At 40.1% G+C, this 20,414-nt stretch overlaps 1 protein-coding gene across 8 annotated transcripts in view; it reads right to left on the bottom strand.

Moving 5' to 3' along the window:
• The window catches only part of sh3pxd2aa (SH3 and PX domains 2Aa), a 133,321-nt gene that overhangs the window by 103,162 nt on the left and 9,745 nt on the right, over window positions 1–20,414 (bottom strand). For all 8 annotated transcript variants that reach the window (XM_088075996.1, XM_088075999.1, XM_088075998.1 and 5 more), the window contains one exon: window positions 9,880–9,960. In XM_088075996.1, coding sequence (XP_087932122.1) covers window positions 9,880–9,960 — 81 coding nt within the window. The remainder of the gene's footprint in view (window positions 1–9,879; window positions 9,961–20,414) is intronic.

The following is a 20,414-nucleotide window of genomic DNA, read 5'->3' on the forward strand; positions in this document are numbered from 1 at the left end:
TTGGCATATTACATTTCTGCAAACCACAGATATGTTACATTTGTACATTATTATTATGTGGTGGATATGTTAAAGTTTGATGTTTCAACAACGCTATAGTTATCGAGTGGTTAGGTTTAGACACAAAAAAAAACCCTAGTTAGCTTTAGGAAAAGATCATGTTTTGGTATAAAATACCCAGTTTTGTTGACACGGTCCTGCCTGAAACACAGCAATGTCTCAGTAAAAAACTAGTGCTTTGTAGGAAACAGGAGGTTAAAAAAAAAAAAAAAAAAAAGTTTTTGTGGCACTATGCCGCCTGGAAATGCAGTGATGTCCCTGTAAAACATTATCACTTTTTGTAGCACCGTTCCCACAGGAAACGCAATGTAGTTTTCTTAAAGACAACCACTTTTCATGGTGCTATCCCACCAGGAAACACAGCGATGTCTCTGTAATAAAAAACTGCTTTTTGTGCCACTATCCTGGCAGGAAATGCATCAGTGTCTCAGTAAAAACCAACCGCTTTTATTGCACAATCCCCACTGGAAACACAGCAACACCCCACTGAAAAAAAATGTTTGGTGACTCGCTGGAAGTCACAACAATGACTTGTAACAAAACACCCACTTTTGGGTCACACCCATCTCAAGCAGTAGTCTGCAGCTTGGCAGCCACTTCAGTGCATCACCATCTACCATCCCCTGCCGATGACAATGACTTCTCATATACCACAAAACATCAAAAACTTAAGAAATGCACACTGAACGAAGTGTACTGTGAAAATTGGCATAGCCTATTTGTCACTAGTTCTCAGTGTTCCCTGGTCAAATTGGTGTGGGACAAAGGGACACCCAAGCAGTTTTGGACTACTAAAAGCACTTTGGACCAATGATTTTGAAAGTGGGCCCGTTTTTTTTGTATGAGGATGCACATAAACGCAGGCGGCACGATACATATTCCTAACATGCTTTTCATGCTACCTTGCTAACTGATAGCTGATGCCTAGAAACATAGCAATGTCCTAAAAATGCAGTAAAGAAAAAGACTGCAAGCTAACAAATTTTAAAAGTTGCTTTTGCAAATGTTTTATGGGAAAAGAAAATATATGTAACACAGACTTTAAGAATACCGAATTTCAGGGAGTATGAACGTGACTTTTGTTTGTTTTTGAAAAAACTCCAAAGGGCACCTTTAGGGCCCAGTATGGCTCAAAGAAAGTTCAACACCCTTGTTTTTGTTACAACCACTACTGGGTGCTAAAGCTGGAAATATTGAAAAGCTACTCACGGTGGTTTTTAAAAGTAACTGTTAAGACAAGGGCCTGTATGTTTGAATGCAAGAGCTATGAATGGCATATAAACATGTTATCATTGATCCAGCAAGCAGGCAGGACTCTATTTTTTCTATGAGTGTCAATATGACATTTCTAATGTTCACTGACTTAATATAAGAGAGGAGAAATGTCAGAAGTCCTCTTATCCCTGACTTGTTCCTACACATCAAGGAATTCACTTCATGCTGTTTTAACATTCCTTTTCATCACATGTCGTTGATAACATAGGTCCTTCAGTCATTCAACAGTGCAAAGTGCTCTGTGCTCAATATCCACATATGCAGAACAAAAACAACCCTGGCCCTCGCCCAAAAAGATACAGTAGGAGTATAAAATGAGTACAGCATGATTTATCAAATGGAGAACAAAGGCAGCGGAGGCTTGGCTAGAAATGCAATGAAAAAGAAAAAACCTTGAGCAGCCCTCTCTCTGTTCAAGGCTCAATGTGAGGCAGAGCTGCCAAATATCCAGGAGCACAAGAGCTCAAAAGTTTTCATTGACTCTCCTCCCCATCCTGTTTGAGCAGAGGAGACCTTGAGCTGAACAGAAACATGAGGGCTGTCCAGCCGAGCAGAGAGAAGAGAAGGAAAGAAAACAAGACGGAGACGGATAGAGAGCAGCGGCGGACGTCTGTCAGCTGCCACATACGTCTCCAGATAACAGGCAGCAGTGTAAACACAGGAAGCAAACAGGGACTATATACTTGGCCGGTTCAGTATATATTGAATGTAAATCATATATGGTGATAACCACCAGCAGAAGTCATGAGAGAAGGAGTCTGACATGGATGTAAGAGAGGAGGGATATACAAAACTTCTAAACTAAGAAATAGATGATTGAACATGCAATGACCTCTTGAGAGTCCTGCTAAAAAAAGATGTGACAATAGGGAATAACTGACAGACACTTCTTCTTCATGAACTCCCAGCGCGTCTTCCTCTGCCTTCATGCTCCTACACGCACTGGGAGGGCCTCTCCGCCTCGACATGAAGAACACAAGCCCAGAGAGGAACAATACTTCCACTCTTCTCCACACACTCCATATAAATATACAGGATCAATGTAGCAAAGGCCTGAGCTTCGAACTTAAGAGTGATAGCTGTATTGATCTACTACAGCACACTGTCTGTTATTTAAGTCTGCTTCTTCACTTAGTGTAAATCATCCTGAATAGGAGGTTTGAGATTTGCTGTTTGGAAAAATAACAGATCTGTATTGATTTATGCATATTGATGTCCAATCAACATCTTCTTCAGGTGATTCAAACGTGACTGCTTTATGAGATGTGATCTGGCAATAGTCTACTCGCCTTTTTCTTGGTGTGTTGTTGACTGCACTTCATGAAACAAGACCCTCACTACATAGCCATGGATGAGGCTAAGTTGAATAAATCCACGAGCGATTATCCACCACTTTCTACATGGCAACATCGAACCAGAATATCTATCTAGAATCTAAATTTCTCAACTAAAACCAAAGCTACTTGCTGCTGAGGTTGATGTGAGCGGGATTTTCAGGCTGGAAAACTGAGGAAATGAACTTAAAGAGGCTAAAGGCTCTTCAGAGCTGAGAGAAATTGCAGATATGGGTGATATTTCACTGTGGGTTTGTCAATATGAGCAACAGCTACCATTTAGAGATAACGTCACTTGTTCTGGACCACCACGGTACCTCACTTTGGAGAAAATATAGGATATTAAAAAGCAAGAGGCAACTACTTTTTTTCAGCCTGGTTGAATAGTGCCAAGAATTACACATTTGTCATTTTGCAAGTCCAGAAAGTTGCAGTTCATTGCAAAACTTCTGAAATATAAGAAATATGTAACTGTAAAAAATACAAAAGTTGCAAGGTGACATCATATTTTTCTCTCATGGTGAAGCTGTGAAGCCTGCAAGTGTCATGCAAGGATGTACTTACACGAGCAACGGGTCTTGCTCGTTCTTTCGAGTCGCTGGTCTTTTTCAAGTAAAAAGACGTTACATTGGTGCGTGGAAAATAGCTAAGTTACCTAACAAGCTAGCCAGCTATTGTTGGTGACATATTCAAGATTCAAGATTCAACAAGGTTTGTTGTCATTCCAGAGAACAGAGGTTCATGAGCGTGAACAAAACTAAGTACTGAGGTCCTGGTGAAGCAACAATAAAATAGGACACTAAAATCTAACACCAGCAGAAACAACAAATAAATACAATAAAATAAAACAATAGTCTTACAAGTAATAAAACATGTCTAAAGGCAGACAAGGGATACAGTTCACTGCGCCGTTTCACACAAAACTAAAAGGTGCAATGACACAACTACAACATTATATATAGAAAGAGTATATCCTCATACCAAAAACACAGGCATCATATGTGCAACTTATGTATATTTTCACATTGTTATATCTCAACAGTTTTATAACAAACTGAATACTTTCAAAAGTATCTTTTCAATTGACAAACACTTAATGTGTAATTCATGGCATTATTCAAATAAGGTCCGATGGGAAGGGGAGGAACTTCATCTCTCTATTATTCAATCCATTGATCCATTGTCAATATAGAATAGTGACTGTTGCTTCAGGTATCTCTTAAGGATGGTTGCTTTTTTTTGCTAATTAGTCATAAACTAAGTCATAAATTAGTTCAAAACATTGCACACATATCCCATTACTGTCTTTTATTCATGCAGACCCAACTCAGCCAAGCCTACCAAATAACATTTTTTAACATTTTCTAATAAATAAACTAATTTAGAGGATTGTGAAGGCCTGTCATGTGCTCTCTAGGTGCTTTGTTGATTAGGTTTATTTAACAAGCTCAGTTTACAAGCCCCTTTATCTTTAGATTAACTAGCCTGCAGCTTTGTATCCAGCATGGCTTGTTTTCAAAACTGTTTTAATCAGAAAATCTCATCTCTTTGTCATCTTTTCAGATATCCCTATTAAAAGTTTTTTTCAATCAAATTTCTGATGGACATCATACATAAAACCTCAAGTTTGCTCTGTCCACTCTGGACACTTCTCTATCTTCTGTCTGTCCCTGAATGTGTCCCAGTCACCTCACAGTCACACTGCTGAGTTTTTTAAGCCGTGGAAATGTCCCACAAACGGCTGAACTGTGCTCATTCATCCTAAATTTAGCCCACTCTCCTGATCCCTTCGCCACGGCTGTGGGAAACACTGCATACTTTCCCCCCTCCGCTCCCAACCCAGCAAGGACCTGGCCAGGGCCGTCCTGTCAAATGAACGATTGTAACTCACAAGAACAGTTCCTGTGTTTGGCGTGTAGGTGTCCTTCCTCCACCTCTCAGACGGGGCTTAAAACTATGTTTCCTACTCCTCTCTCTCTCTCGCACACATAAATTAAATAAAATACTCCTTTATCCTCAACCTGAAACAATGGGCTCCCTCATTCGACTGAGTTACAGTATGTCCACAGAACACCTCAAGGACAAAGAGGCTGAGCTAGTGGCCCCGCTATTCAGCAATTTATCCTCGAGGATGGCATACCGATAATGCCTTGTGGTCTAGACATATGTTTCCATCAGACGGCCCACTTAGAGGTTAGAGATTCCCAATTCAGTGACCTTCCTCTTAAGCGCTTTGACCACAGCTACTGTATAATTTTCTGCGCTGAATAGAAGATGCTGTGTGCCGAAAGCCTGCTGCTAGCATCTGTAAAGCTATTTCCAAACTGAATACTGACCTTGAGAATGATTCTCGGTGCAAATCAATCTAATATCGTCTGTTGGTTCTTCAAAGATTCACTAAACACTGAAAAAAAGAGAAGCTGGAGAGATGTAACATGAAAATCTCCCCGAAACTAAATATTCAGTTGCTTTGGGGAGGCTCATACGAGGGCAGACTTGGAAACAGAAAAGAGAGGGTTTGTGTGAGCGCGTGCGGACAGAATATAAACCGAAATGCCTCGTAAAAAGCTTGAGTCAGAGCGTGTCCTTCTTTCAGATGGTGAGCCACGCCGCAGCTTTAAATATGCCAACTTCGCTCAGGGGCCCAAGGACACCCAGGGCGCATCACCCACTCCTCAGAGGTTCCTCAAACTTATGAAGGCGACTTTGTAACAAGTGACCCTGAAGAAACCCACAATATCACAACATCTTTATTTCCTCCCATCTGCATCATCAGTGTCGTCAGCATCAACAGCCTCAGTCTTAGTCATCTGCACCACTAGTGTTGCTGGCTTTCTCATTACCATCATTGCTTTCATATCTTTCATCACTGCCCTCCTCTGCCTCATTATCACCACAACAATAATCATCATCCTACTCTGACTCCTCATTGCTCCGTTCCTCCCTCAGGCCGACCTGTTTCTCTCCATGTCCCGGTTTCTTCAATGATGGTGAGTAACTTGGGCGGAGACTTCTGACAGAAGGACAAACTGTTTGACTCACTAGTTTGGCTGAGACAAAACCACATCAGTGCACAGCAGAGCAGCCAGGAAGATGACAAGGAAGATGAGCTCAACAGAAAATATGCAAGGGTGTGGAGATGGTGATCGCTAAGGCATGCAGTATTCTGAATATTTAGGTGATGTACAAACTAGGGATGGGCATTACTACTCAATTTGGACATCATAGTTGATTTGATGTGCGGAGAATTTGCTACCCAACCTCTTACGTGTGAACATGGCTTATTTATTTTATTAATTATTTTTTTAAATGTGTAAAAACCTTTTTTTTTTTTAGCTGTGCACAGTGTATTGCTTCACTTAGTGCCTCCCAGCCCTGCTGACACCCTCTCTCTGTTTATTATGAGACAGATAATTACTGCTGCGGGAGTGTGAGTCTCACACACTCTTGACTTTAGCTGTTTGTTTGCTCTACTCACTTCCGTTTCGGTTTTTTGGGATCGTTTAACGGCTCAGTGTCACATGTTAGCTACTGTTTTAGCTTTTCCTAACATGTTGTACTGACCAGGAGGAGAGTAGCTCTGAAGATAGTCTTTCAGTGCTGTGTTTAACCCGTGTAATGGCAGCAACAGAAAGTTTGCTGATTTTTCTTGGGTAAGCTTTTAATTTACGGTTTACTAAGCTAACTCAAGCTCAATGTTCAAAAAATGAATTTAAAATTTCACTTGTTTTTCATTATTGGCCAATTTACATTCCCATTCTGACATTAGATTTTTTATTTAACAAGTACTCAAGTACTCTATATTAATGTGAGTACTTGAATATGAAAATTGATTAAAATGTCCACTCTAGGACATACTGTACTTTTTGATGTGGCTATCATGTGTATGTGAAAGACAATGTTTCTTGACCTGCTTTTGTTTTCCTTGTTTCCTGCCTATAATTGAGTTATGTCAATTGTTCAACTGGTGAAGTATCAGTAATAGCAAAAAAAAAAATCCACCTTTTAGCAGTTCAACTTTAGCCCTCCAAACTTCCGTCAAATAAAGAACTAATAGAAATACTATGGCAAAGGATGGCGGAAAGAGAGATCCTACTTTCTCCCCAAAGAAGTGGACAGTGTGTGATCCAACCCACTCTTAACAGAATAAAAGTACACAGACAAAATGTCTCCCCACAGGGCAATTCTGGCTACATTTTGCATTAATATATTCATTCTATTAGCCGTGAATTACTTCTTTTTCACAGAGGGCCACTAAATAGCGCTTACATGGCTCTGATTATTTTTACCTTAACACATTCTCTACATCTCTGGCTTCAAAATGGCAGAGGCACTTTAAAGCATGACTGGATCCATTAAATTTCATAATTTCTGGGAGGTATTGGCAGACAGCAATCATGTGAAACGCTGATTTAAGGGTGATACAGACTGAGACGAACAGACATTGAATGGTAAGTGCTAAATTCAGTTCATCACACAACTTTTTATGTATGTGTCTGAAGCCCCTTTCCCACTGGACAAAAAAAAACTTTAATCACCCATTAACATCTGGCTTTTTTATTTTAAATAGAAAGGTTACAATCAGCATTTATTCCTGTGTCAAATGACTCTGCAGTAGTCACAGGTAGCCTATATATCAACTCCGGCTCCGATTGGCTCTAATCAGCAGTGATGAAAAAGCAACAGGAAGTTTGCTTAACTTTAAATTTATGCTTTAATATTAATAGGCTGATTGAAATTTAATTGTTCAATAAAGGAATTTAAAACTGCACTTGTTTTCTGTTATTGGCCAATTTACATTCCTATTCTTACTCTTAAGCTTTTATTTTGCAAGTGCACAAAGACTATAACATAGTAAAACAAGTATTCTACAATGGAAATCACTCAAAATGTTTATTCCTAATTTTAGCCACTTTGCCAGCACAATGCAACAACAGTCGAGCACAAAATACCATCCACCTCCATCCAAGCAGCGCTCGAACATTGTTCCAAATGTAGTCGAGTTTGAGAGAGACTGGCTAAGGCAGAGATGTTTAAGAAAAAAAGGAGTGACCATTATATCATTTTCACTGGTCTCCACGCTGCTTTCTACTGTCTACTAACCTGTTTTCTGGACTGTCCATGATATGGAACGTGACATGACAAAAAATAAAAACAGAAAGATGTACTTGTCTCCAGCAAAGTGCTGCGATAGGCTCTGGTCCAATGGCAATGGGAAACGAGTCTATTTCCTATTTTTAGTGGGTTTTCCTGTGAAAATTACGTACGCTCGCCAATTTCAGTGCAGCTTTTATGTTCATGCATTCTACGCATTACATGAAGAGTTGAGTTTGGGTAAAAAAATCTAAACAAAGTCAGTCAAAACAACATCTGTGGCCCCTCTTATTCTTGACGCCAGCCCAGAACCAGGGCCAGTGTGTTTCCAGGAAGACAGCCTGTTCTGGTTATTACTAGGACACAGTCTTGAAATCCCCAGCGATCTTTGCCAAAGCTTCGGTTAAAGCACTCTCCAATGGTTTCAGAGCGGCCATCCATGTTTTTCTCCCCCTAGGGTTAGTGGGGCCGCTGAGAGCAGCGGGTCTCTGCACCAGATAAATGTTTGGACAGGAGAGGCTCCAGGTTGCTCTGAAAACAATAGGATCAAACACGACCATCAAAGGAATCTAGGGAGTTCAAAGGCTGGCAGAGAGGACTTTACTTTCGGCCCATATACCGGCAGAGACAGAGGATTACTGAGCATTAGAAAGCCAGTCTGTCAGTATTGCCAGTGGTAGTTTTATTCATGAGTGTCACAGTGCAAATGGAAACATCAAGGAACCAGGCAAAGTAGGATGTGAGCGATGCAGTTCTGGTGGTGATATATTGCAGTACGCTTTAAAAGGGACATCTGGTAAATCCCATAAATATGTAGCAAGGGGTTTTGCACAATAGAACTCAGTTAACAGCAGCCTGGCCAAACTTTGCCAAACTTTGGCCATGTGAGAGCCGCTGTCTCTGACAACTCAATAAAGCGCAACCAATTTGGGTGACCTTTGCCCCACGCCATCTGACAAAGCTAACAAAATCAATCTTGCCGCTGCTGACTGGGAGTGATTTTGTGCCAAGCCATCCATGAACCATTAAGGTTCATTAGTTTCCTCCCAGGCAATTTAGAGGGGCTGAATATCGGGAGGACGACACACATCCACACCTATGTCTCAGACTTTTCCAGAATGTGTTTATTATTCTACCTCTGTCCTTTATTCTACGTTGGGAGTAATCAGTTGCAGGGGGGCGTCTATTTTCCACCTCACACTGCCCCTCGGCTTATCAATGGGACCTTTCAGAAAGGACCTTTCCTCCACTGATTGAAACATCATTTCCTGCTGGACTTGCACACTGGGGCTATTGAGATGTGCCCCCCGTACCTCTCTCACTACAGCCCTTTCATATTCACTGGTGACCCGGAGACCTCTGGTCCAATATACATATGGTATCAGCTTGCAGTGGGCCGAGGGTGCAAGGCACATAAATGCATACAAACATTGCCTCAGTATGGAATAGTCAATGTGAGAGACACAGGGCAGGGTTTTCACTGCAACTCCTGCTCTGTTCCAAAATAAATAGTCCCGAAGAGAGACCTCGACACTTTAAACATTAGAGTGAAGCATCCGAGCCAAGAAAACAGAAAAAGACCTCCTCCGTATAAGAGTATATTTAAAGAACCCACCAATCAGAGCAGCCTGCGCTGGAGAATCAAACGGCGACCCACTATAAAGCATGGTACATTAAAATGACTTCCATGTGGATTTCTTGCTTGTACTATAAAAAAGGTCTGTCAGCTCCCTGACGTTTTGAGGGTAAGGCAGAGATTAGATGAGAGAGGGGGAGAGCAGAAAGGAGGGGTGGCGATATAAAGAGAGCAGAGAGAGATGCGGCGCATTGCTGCATCTCTACGAGGCTGAGGGATACAAACCATGTCTCCACCGCTCCCCGACCAATTACTAACACACACATTGATTCATTGAGGCGACGAGGTGTGGAGAACACAGGCATAGACACGGCGGCAGTGAACAGTCACAAGGCTTACACATTAATCCATACAAAACAATGCTGCAAGTTCACAGGGTTGACATGTTCAAAATGCATCTGAGTCGATGTAATTAGGGATTTCTCTGCAAACACGCCCCGCAAGGAGCATGCAGGGAAGCATATAATGGCGAAAGATTACCTGTAGGTCAAAGAATTTGCTGTATCTTCTGTAGATGATGTGCGAGGTGTTGTCAGAGTAGGTGACATTGATGAGATATACCTATCAAGAAAAGAAAAGCAGGAGAGAGTTAACATTTGGGCTAAAACTAAATTTTTACATTAGTTTTTAATAGGCTTGTTTTGTCCAGCCAACAGTGCAAAACCAAAAGGTATTAAGCCTTAAACACCTGGATTGATGTCAGTTTTCTTATGCAGGCACTTAAAACTCTGAAATCTGAGAAAATTGGTTTGATTTTTTTTAAATATGGAGAAAAATGCAATGAGCAACTTGGCAAGAAATGGCAAAAACAAAAATTTGTAAAAGGTGACAAAAAGTGACATGAAAGTTAGCTGGGGCAATTATTATATATTATAAAATAGAGAAAAATTCCAGAAAACTATATATTGTGTTCATCTTATAATCATATTTTTAAAATTAGGTTACCTAAAAAAAACAAACATTACAAGAAAATGACAAAATAAAAGTAAAAAACAAAAACAAAAAACAAAATGGCATGAAAAAAGTATAAAATAAGTATAAAAAGATATATATATATATATATATATATATATATATATATATATATATATATATATATATTTTTTTTTTCTGTAACATAATGTCAAATATATAATTAGAATTATTATGAATGTAGTTTTCTGGGCATTTTCCCCTATTTTTGATAATTTTCTAATAATTATTATAAAACAAATTTTCAGGTCGTTCTTCGTAACCTTTTACTAATTTCTTGCAATTTGTGAGACATCTCTTGCCAAGTTGGTCGTTCCTTTTTTGTGCCCATAGTTTGTTTGTTTTTTATAGAAATTAAACCAATTTGATCAGGTTTTAAATGGTTAAATAGCTTGTGAGAGGTGTCTGAACGCAGCACAAGAAAACAGATGTCAAACTAGGTTTTAAAGAATTAACTGACATGTAAAAGTAACCAATCCTCACATTTGAGGAGCTGCAACTCGCGAATGTTTTTCATTTTTGCATGATAAATGACTAACAATCAATAGATTATACTGGCAGTCATTTTCTGTCAATCAACTGATCTATCACTCAACATTATTAGCATTCAAAACAATAAATGCTATGGACTGATTGCAATGGCATGCATCTGTAGTACCAACAAACTCACAAGCAACATGCTTACACAGTCCAGGACCAAATGCCCCGACATGGACCTTCAGTGACACACACTCATAAATCTGTCAGCGGCTGATACTTCGGGATAGATGGTGACATCATCCCTCCTTTGTCAGCACACTGACCTGCTGGCCTTTACCCTTGGCTCCAGCAATGCTGCAGCCCTGGGAGGCCTGATAAGATTGAGACAGAGTCCATTTATCCGTCAAGAGGAGGTAAGTGATGCTGCCATCATTTCTGATCTAATGAAACATAGATAACCAAGGTTATACATCCAGAGGCCAGGAATTTTTCATCAGAGACGTTAAGAGAAGGTGGGATCTTTCATCTGCTGATATACACTTGTTCAGCAAAAGGTTCTGGTTACCAAACTACTCCAACAGGTAAGTTATAATATTATGATACAAGGTCTGGAAGAGGAAATTACACTGAATTTACAGTTTATTGGGTACACCTGTAGTGACTGTTTTAAGGCCTCAATCCCACCAACATGCATCACTTTTGTCTTTCTGGCAAGGACAGACAGAGGTATTATGAGACTCCACAGGTGTACCACATAAACTGGTAACACTGGACATTTTATTCTGACTGGTACTCTACCTTTGCTTTTATCATTACAAACTCATGATTTTTAATTAGGATATGACATAGATTTGCTTTTTTTATTGTTGTTGCCAGATCACAGCAGCCTGTACAAAAAGCATCCATGCTGTTTCCGGATATATTTTGTACTGAGCACTTCAAAGCTGTATAGATCTGGCATGTACTCAACGTACAGCTAAAATAGCCATTATGAAGTGATTTGCAATAAAACAAGATGTTGTCAACCAGCCAAAGAATTCCAGCTAAGTGGCCCAAACACAGCGCAAATAGAAATCCACTTAGCATCAAGCCGCCGTGAACACAGAGAGAATTGACTTTGCCTCTTGTATAGCATTCAGATTAAATAAAGGCAATGTGTTTCCCTGGTGAGGCATTCCTGCTCCTTATTGCAGAAGACTCCATCTTTCTGACTGATCTTACGCTGTCACTCCAACCCCCTGTACCTGCCAAGAGCCTTCGGAGCAGAGCCGAGATGAATGAGGTCGAGTGAAAGACCCTGACGTTGACGTACGAAGGGCAGGAGCTTGAAACAAAAGAGGTTCCACAACAAAGCCGAGGGTTAAAAGGCCTTGTTGCTGCTGGAAGGGGCTCGGCTGCTGCTGGCATGGAGCCACCCCAGTATGTTCACCCCCATGCAAACACAGTTACTGGCATCCAGACGCTGTGACTGTCACACTACACTGACAAACTTGTTCTTAGCACAGTGGGGTGTCAACACAGCGATTAGCGTTGGCATTTATTGCTATGAAAATGTCCTCCCCGGGGTACCAGCAAGTCACAAAAATCACAAAAGTCAAAAACTGGCTTACTGCCACAGTCAGCTATAATTCCAAGTGTCTTTGCAACTTTTATTGCTCATTAACAAAGCATCTCTTAGAGAAAAGAGCGCACATTTTAGAAAACTGAAAGGGCACAAATGGAAGAGTGAATTAACTGGTGGCTAAGGTGACTGGTGGGGCTTCATCCTAGCTTTTAAAGCTTTATGTAAAGGCCAGACTTGACTTCACTGACACAAATACCCAAAATATCTTTATGCTATTAGTGCATACCAGTCAACACTGATGGGACTTATTTAAATGACTCAGAAAGAAATGCCCCAGAGGGAATAGCGGAGCTGCCCCAGCACTTGTCAGAGCTTGTTGGAGTGCATGGAAGTACAATATATACAATTTTGAGGATAATACCAAAATGTATGTTTTAGTGCTTTAAAAAATCCCATAAATATATTGGTTAACATTCAGCATTTATCCACTGTTGTGATGCGGCTTTATGGACGGCAATGCCGATCAGTCGGCCAACTTTGGTGATCTCCTGACTGTTTTTCTCGCCTGACCATGACACCCATGCCACACTGCATGCGTGAGCAGTGCGTGTTCGTCACCAAACCAGATGTTTCTTATTTCGGTACCCATGTTAACAGGTTAGAGCAGCCACACTGCTGGCGTGAGCAGTGCTATTCAGGCACTGCTCAGCTGATTCTCAGCTGCGGCATATCTAGAGAGTCTCACTGGGGTTTTTTTCATGTGATGCTTGCAGTTGTCAGCAAAAACAGACAGTGAAGACTGTGTTTTGATAATTATAATGACAGTGTACCATCTTTTTACTTCAGTTTCAATGTCTGTATCTGTCACAGACATGAGGAAACACAAATATATCTGTTTTACTCAACCTTTCCTGTTTCCGTTTCAAAATCAAAGCCCTCTGAGACCGTTTTTGAACAGACAGAATCCCTGCAGTTGTTAACACAAAGCCTTTTATTGTTAAATATTTCTAGGACCATGTTGTTGCCAATGCAGTAACTTGCATGGCTTTATAATAAAGTGGAGTATGTGCTTCTAATTCTGGTTGTGTTAACCACAGACCTTTTTTCAAGCTACTAAACAAAAGTCCATTCAAAAAACTCACTGACTTAAGACGAGGTGCTGAAATGCTAACTCTTTGCCAGGTTATGAGCCTCCTTACGCGGGCACTCTACAGAGCAGACAGAGGAATATGATTTCTTTGTCTGGTCAGGCTTTAATGTACTGTACACATTAGTCATGAATCTATGTGGAACTTACTCCACTTCCACTATGCGGTTCTATTTGAGTGCTCCACAAACTCCTCCCATAATGCCTCTGGGCTACTGTATTCGACTCAGAAGCAAATCCATGCTGAGCTGAGGTGTAAGATAGCAGCCAGGCTGGAAGATGTGGACTGTCTGACACGATCCAAACCCCAGAAGCAGATGGGTATGTGATGGCAACCGCAGTGGAAAACACAACCAAAAACCATCCACGGTCTGCCCATGCCCAAAATATCAAGCTTAAACCTAATGCCCCCCCAGTCCCCAGAATAGACTCTATTCACTCAACACTCCCAGTAAATTACAACAGTCTGGGCTGCTGCCTCTCACTCTGAATGAAGAGACATCTAGCAGTAAACATCCTCTTATCTGTCCATAATGAAATCTGAGTCTCAGTTTGCGTGTTACATGGTAGCTGTTTTTTTACCTTTTCATGAGGAATGGGACACACTCACGCAACAACTAAAATAAGCCGACATGGACTGACTCAGAGCTCAAGCACATTCAGTCGTGAGTGCTAAGTGCAGCCAAAATGCCCTCAATCAAGCATCTGTTGAACAAAATATGTAACACTGTACCACAATTTAGCATCTACAAGCAGTATATAAACAATTCTAACACACTATAATGTAATATAAGCAGATATAAGGACATTTTTAAGTTTTTATTAATAAAAAGTATTGGTCAACACTTAGAACTTCTACTATGAAGACACATTTTATATTATTATCACTGTTTTTTACTCCATTGGATTGTCATTCATTCAGCTGTGTGCACCCACACATGGCTAGGCACATGAGGAGTTACAGTTGTTGACAAATGCATTAACCCTTTAAAACCTGAGCAAATGTGCTTGATTTCTTTCAAAAACAAGGAAATGACCTGAAAAAAAGTGCTTAAAAGTGATGTTAATTCTGTGACATAATCTTAGACATGTAAAAAATGTTAACTATAAATACAGTTCAGAAGTCGCTCATTGCCTTTATTCCCATGTTTTTGAAAGAAATCGCACCAATTTTCTCAGGGTTCAAATTGTTAATTAACCCTTAGAGCTCCTCACACCTTTGTAATAATGTGCTGTAACCCATTTATTAAATATCTATATACTATTCATGAATGATAAAAAGAGGTAATGTAACAGTTACAAAAACAAATGACTCCCTGACACGTCAGTTAATATATAATCTCTCAATTATGCAATATCCATAATATAAGATTAAATCAAATGAGCCATTTTCACAGCAACAAATCCAGTTATTTGCAAGCATGAAAACGACATTGAAAACAAGTCTCCAATTTATCTTCCTTGTCCTTGTGGCAGCAATCGAACCACAGAAATCAAGATAAGGAAGTCCAAGTTTATCTTATGACTCCTTGCACAGAAGGCAAGTCCGGACCAATAAAGCATTGCAGCCATTCCAACATGAAGGTTGAGATTTGGGCGAGGAGGCAACATCACGTGGAGAAGCATGATGCGTCGATTTCTAACACTCAGCTGTTAATGAACACGCCTCCATTTGGAAACAGGAAGGTGTTGGAAACTGATATGATCATCGAGGGATTTGGGAAACAATGAGGAGGCTGAGCCATAACTCACTGTAGATGACTATAAAGAGCCTAATATGAGTAGGTTTGACCACATGTACCACAGTTTTAGTGCTACTAAAAATGCAACAGCGGCAGCGCTGTGATGAAGGTGGTCTATGAAGTTTCGCTCCATTTCACCTTTTTTAAAAATGTCATCTACTACGGTCATACCTTGCTTAACTATATGCTACACTTCCATCACGTTCTCCAGTATTGATCTGTTTGGTCCATAAGCTTTCAGAAAACGTGCACAAATACGTATGAAATGATCATATACTGTATACATATCTAACACTGAGCCAAAATAAGCCTTCAGGGGGATATACTGGCAGAAATGGAATTATAATATACCTTTTCTTTAGTTTATAATAACCTGAAAATAAGAATAGTTGTGTTTTTGTTTGCTTAGAATGAGATGTTTTCGATCTACGTGGGGAGGAGGAGTCCGCCATGTTGCACCACCATGTTTCAACAGTAGCCCAAATCGGACAAACCCATACTGGCTCTGGATAGCGCCATTCACATTTTTGTATTGGCTACTGTAGTTAGCAGCCTCTTCAAGACTAGCATCATTCTAAAAATACGGATTTTTAAACTGTATTTGTATCAGTTTAAATAACCAGGTCCATTTGTTCTGGAGAGAAGGCAAACTGTAGATATTTCAGCCCCTGGAAAAAACTTCCTGATGGTCTGGAGCTTAAGTTATCAGAGAAAAAGTTGAGCACACAATAACGCCCATCTTTGACATGCCAAAAAGCATCGGAGAAACTTTGATTGGTAATGTGAAACTGCTTCATTCAGTGTTTTTATGAGCTGATCCTTTTGTTTTACTGAGAATAATTCAGCTCCAGGCAAAATCCTCCCAAAAAATTAATACTTAAGGAACTCTAACTGGGAGAAGTTGAGTGCAATCTCCAGTCCTCACTGCTATATGTGACAAAAAAACCCCTAAATCTAACATACTGAGCTTTTGATGAACAATATCTTTCATTTAAGAGACATTTAATAATTCAGTGGAAAACACAAGTCCTGTCTTGATCACAGACTAGTCGAGTTTTTCCTCAGATTCCACAGCAGTCACGTGCCAACACTCCATTTCTGACATGTCAACTTTCTTTTCAAAGGAGTCTAAAAACTCATTCATAAACAGGGAAAACACAAAAAAAGGGGCGGAAAAAACTAAACAATTCAAAGAAGGCTTTGGGGGCTTGAATGTCCCAGATAGCAAGAAAAGACCTTGTACGTCCGTTATTCCCAGGAAGGGAAGCGGGACTTGAAAACAAAAGTTTTATTCATGCTCAGAAGCAGAGAGAGAAACATGAATTCTTACGACAGAACAAATTAGACCTCTGATTATTTCATCATGTTCTTCTGAAATAGCTATGAATATTCATGTCGAGTTTACAGCTTTTCCCCTCTGACTGAAGAATCATTTCTCTAACAACAACATCATAAACATAATTCAGTGACCATAGGAGATAACTTACAGTTTCGGAGAGAAAGCCTGGACCCAGTCTCTCAGTTTTCAAATGAAGAAGGCAAAAGAGAGCAGTGCTCGGAGGGGCAGAGAATGTGGGCCTAGCCACTAAATTGCAGTGAACCCCGCCTAAACTACTATATTTAAATCTAACTATAAAACAGACGCACATCATACGTCCAGACCATAAAAAGTGCAAATGCTCAGACTACAAAAAGTCAGATTGGAAAAAAACTCTTTGCATGGGAGTTAAGTCTTTCCACATGGAACCAAAACCTAAATATACTCTAATACAGTCAGTTATTCTCTCAGTTTAGCCAGAGAGGTTAACAAATGACAATAAAGCCTGACAAATTCTTCTAAGCTGTTTCTCAGCAAAAGCCAACAAAAATGTCACAAGAGTGAAATAAACTGTAGGATGATTCCATTCATAAGCTTTGGCAGGGGGTCTCTGAAAATCCCCTAAAGATGGGGTTTTTGTATCTGCTGCCAAAGCAGTGCCCTTTATTAACCACACACCAGGCCGACGCCGCAACTTTGCCTTAACTGCGGTCACTTCCACTTTGAAATGGACCGATTACGCCTTCTGTGCCTTTGTGGTGGGTGCAAGGAAGTCAGGGGGTGCCGAGGAAAAGTGTCTATTCAGCAGCCACGTCCTGTGCACCTTTGATGGCGTCTTGATACCATTTCTGTTTAACAAAAGAACAATTCTGAAGTGATTCTGTATCAGATCCCAACAAAGGTGAAAGAAGGTCAGAGGCCATGTATTCATGTGAACAGTGTTTACAATCGCAAACACTGCTTCACAGGAAGGCCTTTCTTGAATTAATCCAGTTAACTGCTTTTTAAACAAATATAAGACAACCGACAGACCTCCAAAGAGGACCAAACTGTGTCCATACAGTATTATATAATAACCTGTGCCACACAAAGATAACCTGCATCAGCAGAGGAACTGTGGTAACAACTTTCAGCTAAATAACAGGAATACTATGGACATATGGCTTTTTTTTTTAAGTCTTTTGGCACAAGTCCAATTTAAGTTCAAGTCAAGTTCAAGTGTCAAGTCTGTAAAAGGAAGTTTGAGGTCAAGTCTCAAGTTCTTTGCAGGAAAGCCCAAGTCATAAAGTCTTCATCTTGAGAGATGAATGACTTGCAGTTTGTTTATGAACATTAAAATGATACCAGGACTTTTTTTTCAAAGCTTTTACAAAGTTATTTCAATGTACAGGCCCAATAAGTAAATGCAGTAAGATGTATGCCTGTGTAGTGCCTGCACAGCAATGTCTTATGTGTCTTTTATTGTTACATATAAGATTTTACTAGGTCAAAGATAATACTTTAATGTTTTTGCATTAAAGTCTACAGTCAAACTAAGTCTTCAGGATGAAGCCAAAAAAGTAAAATTACCTGAATCTTTTGCATCGTTTAGCCTTTAAGCAAGTCCATTAACGACTGTCAGACGCACAGCTGACTTTCAAAATGTTATCAGACTAAATAGATCAAATGCTGATAGTGAAAGTCATTCAGCGTTGACTGTGACAGTCAAAGAATGTATCCACTGATGTTTCTTTTACAATGTAAGTCTATGGTTTGGCTACTAAGTCAAACCAAAACCTGGCACAATATTGCAAACTGATCCGCTGTCAACAAATGCTGAAAATAACCGCTATGTTGTTTTGATGAACGATATCAAAGTGCTAACATCACTGACAAACATATTTCATTTCCTGTGGCTACTTCATAATAAAAGTCATTTTTCACCAGTTAAATGTTTTAATGTGAAGCTGCAGCAGTAGGGAAATTTTCTGTTTGCTCTAACAGTAACTTAATTCAACACTACAGATATTAAACTTCATTGACAAATATCGTTTCTCATAAGATAAGAAAGGAATGTCCTCACTGTGGCAACAACACAAAGATATAAAAAATTGGGGCATAGAGTTAAAAAGACATTAGCATTTTCCATCAAAAGACACTATCAAGTTAAATTGTGGGAATTGTGGGATCTGGTGATGTTGGAGCTTGACCTATATTGGGGAGTAGAAGCTGGGACCAAACAGCGAGGGTCCTAACTTAACGCAAGGGCAATACTAAATCACTAAAGTATCCCTTTAAGTTGACGTATTTGTGTAAATATTTTAGTTTCTGGTGGGTATCTTATTATCAAATGTTTCGAATAAATCATTCTTAAATGCTTTGGTGGAGAAAGAATATCTTCTCATGCTAATCAGACAAGTCTGATTCTAATAACTTTTTAGCCAATTTCCCTGACTATCTAGTAATCTCATAAAGAGAGCTGCGAGCAAGACAACTGTGTCTCTTTTTTTCTTTCCATTGCTCTCTTCCTCCTCCTCTGTCTCTCAGTCTTTAACACATATCACACCGCACTAAAACGGCACGACACATCCAGTGATGTTAAGAACGATCAGCTCAGGTCATTTTCCCATGAAAACAAAACCACAGCCTGCCACGTGCCCACACATGCTCTATCTCTCCAAAGTGCATCGCCATATCTGGATGACGTCATCCTAAATTAAGCTGTTGAGAGCAATGCCAGGGAGCTGGAGGCCCATGTGCATTTACCCAGAATGCAGACAGAAGAGTATCAGAGACGTCTTGCTATGAGAAGAGATCTGCCAACTGCTGCAGGAGACAAATAAAACCCTTCACAATCAAAAACAACATCTGGTATAAAGCACATGAAAACAACCCCCAGCATGTGTGAGGTCCCGGTAATAACAGTGCGAAAACATCCGCCACTTTTTTTCAACCACTCGTGTCAGTGCATGAAACACAGATTTTGTTGGTATCGGAGTTGGGGCTCTGCAAACAAAACCTCAAAACCTTTTCATGACTTTTCAAGGACAGATAAGGCAAATTCCAATTTGTGAAACCATGCGCTTCACTATGTCTGCAGCACTTGACGGCCCAGTTGTGATACTTTTCAACACAGACACACACACGGAGGACAGTCTCGCCTCCCATTACAAACACACTCTGTCACATATAACCTGTCTTAAAGGGGTATAACCTTTCTTGAAGGGGAAGGCTTGGTGGGTATTAACCATGGGAAATAAGAACTGTGTACGTTTTCAATGAAATTTGCCTTACTTCACATTGCACGTCCTTTGATGTGACTAATATGAATCGCAATGTTGATGCTGAAACAACATTGTGCGGCCCTAACCGCTGATTCCACCGGATGCATGTCGATTAAGTTATATCTGTGATGCAGTTTTGCTCCATCCTCAATCCCTCAGGGAGCGTTTCAGAAGCAGAGTGTCCTGCCAGCTGATACAGTAGACTCGCTGAGATTGTTCTTATTTTGTCATTTTCCCTTGATTTTGTGGTCATCTTTCCTTGATTTTTGTGATTCTACCGTAGCTGAGTGGGCTGCATATATAAATGCTTTCCTTCTCTGTCTGTTTAAATAGTGTTTACTGATGTTTTTAACCACTTTGTTGTGCTGTAGCCAACAGTCCATCCAGGAACAAAGTGAATCAAAGAATTTTGGCGTTGTTTCAGTCAAAAAACATGCTCATCTTGATAGTTATACAGATCAGTGAAATAGATGTAGGTTTTCCATGACCGTGGGAACCCTGACTTCACTCACAGATGTCAGCAAAGACC

Source organism: Plectropomus leopardus, chromosome 3 (genome assembly GCF_026936395.1).
Source record: "Plectropomus leopardus strain MGB_pleo_1.0 chromosome 3, ASM2693639v1, whole genome shotgun sequence".
NCBI lineage: Eukaryota > Metazoa > Chordata > Actinopteri > Perciformes > Serranidae > Plectropomus > Plectropomus leopardus.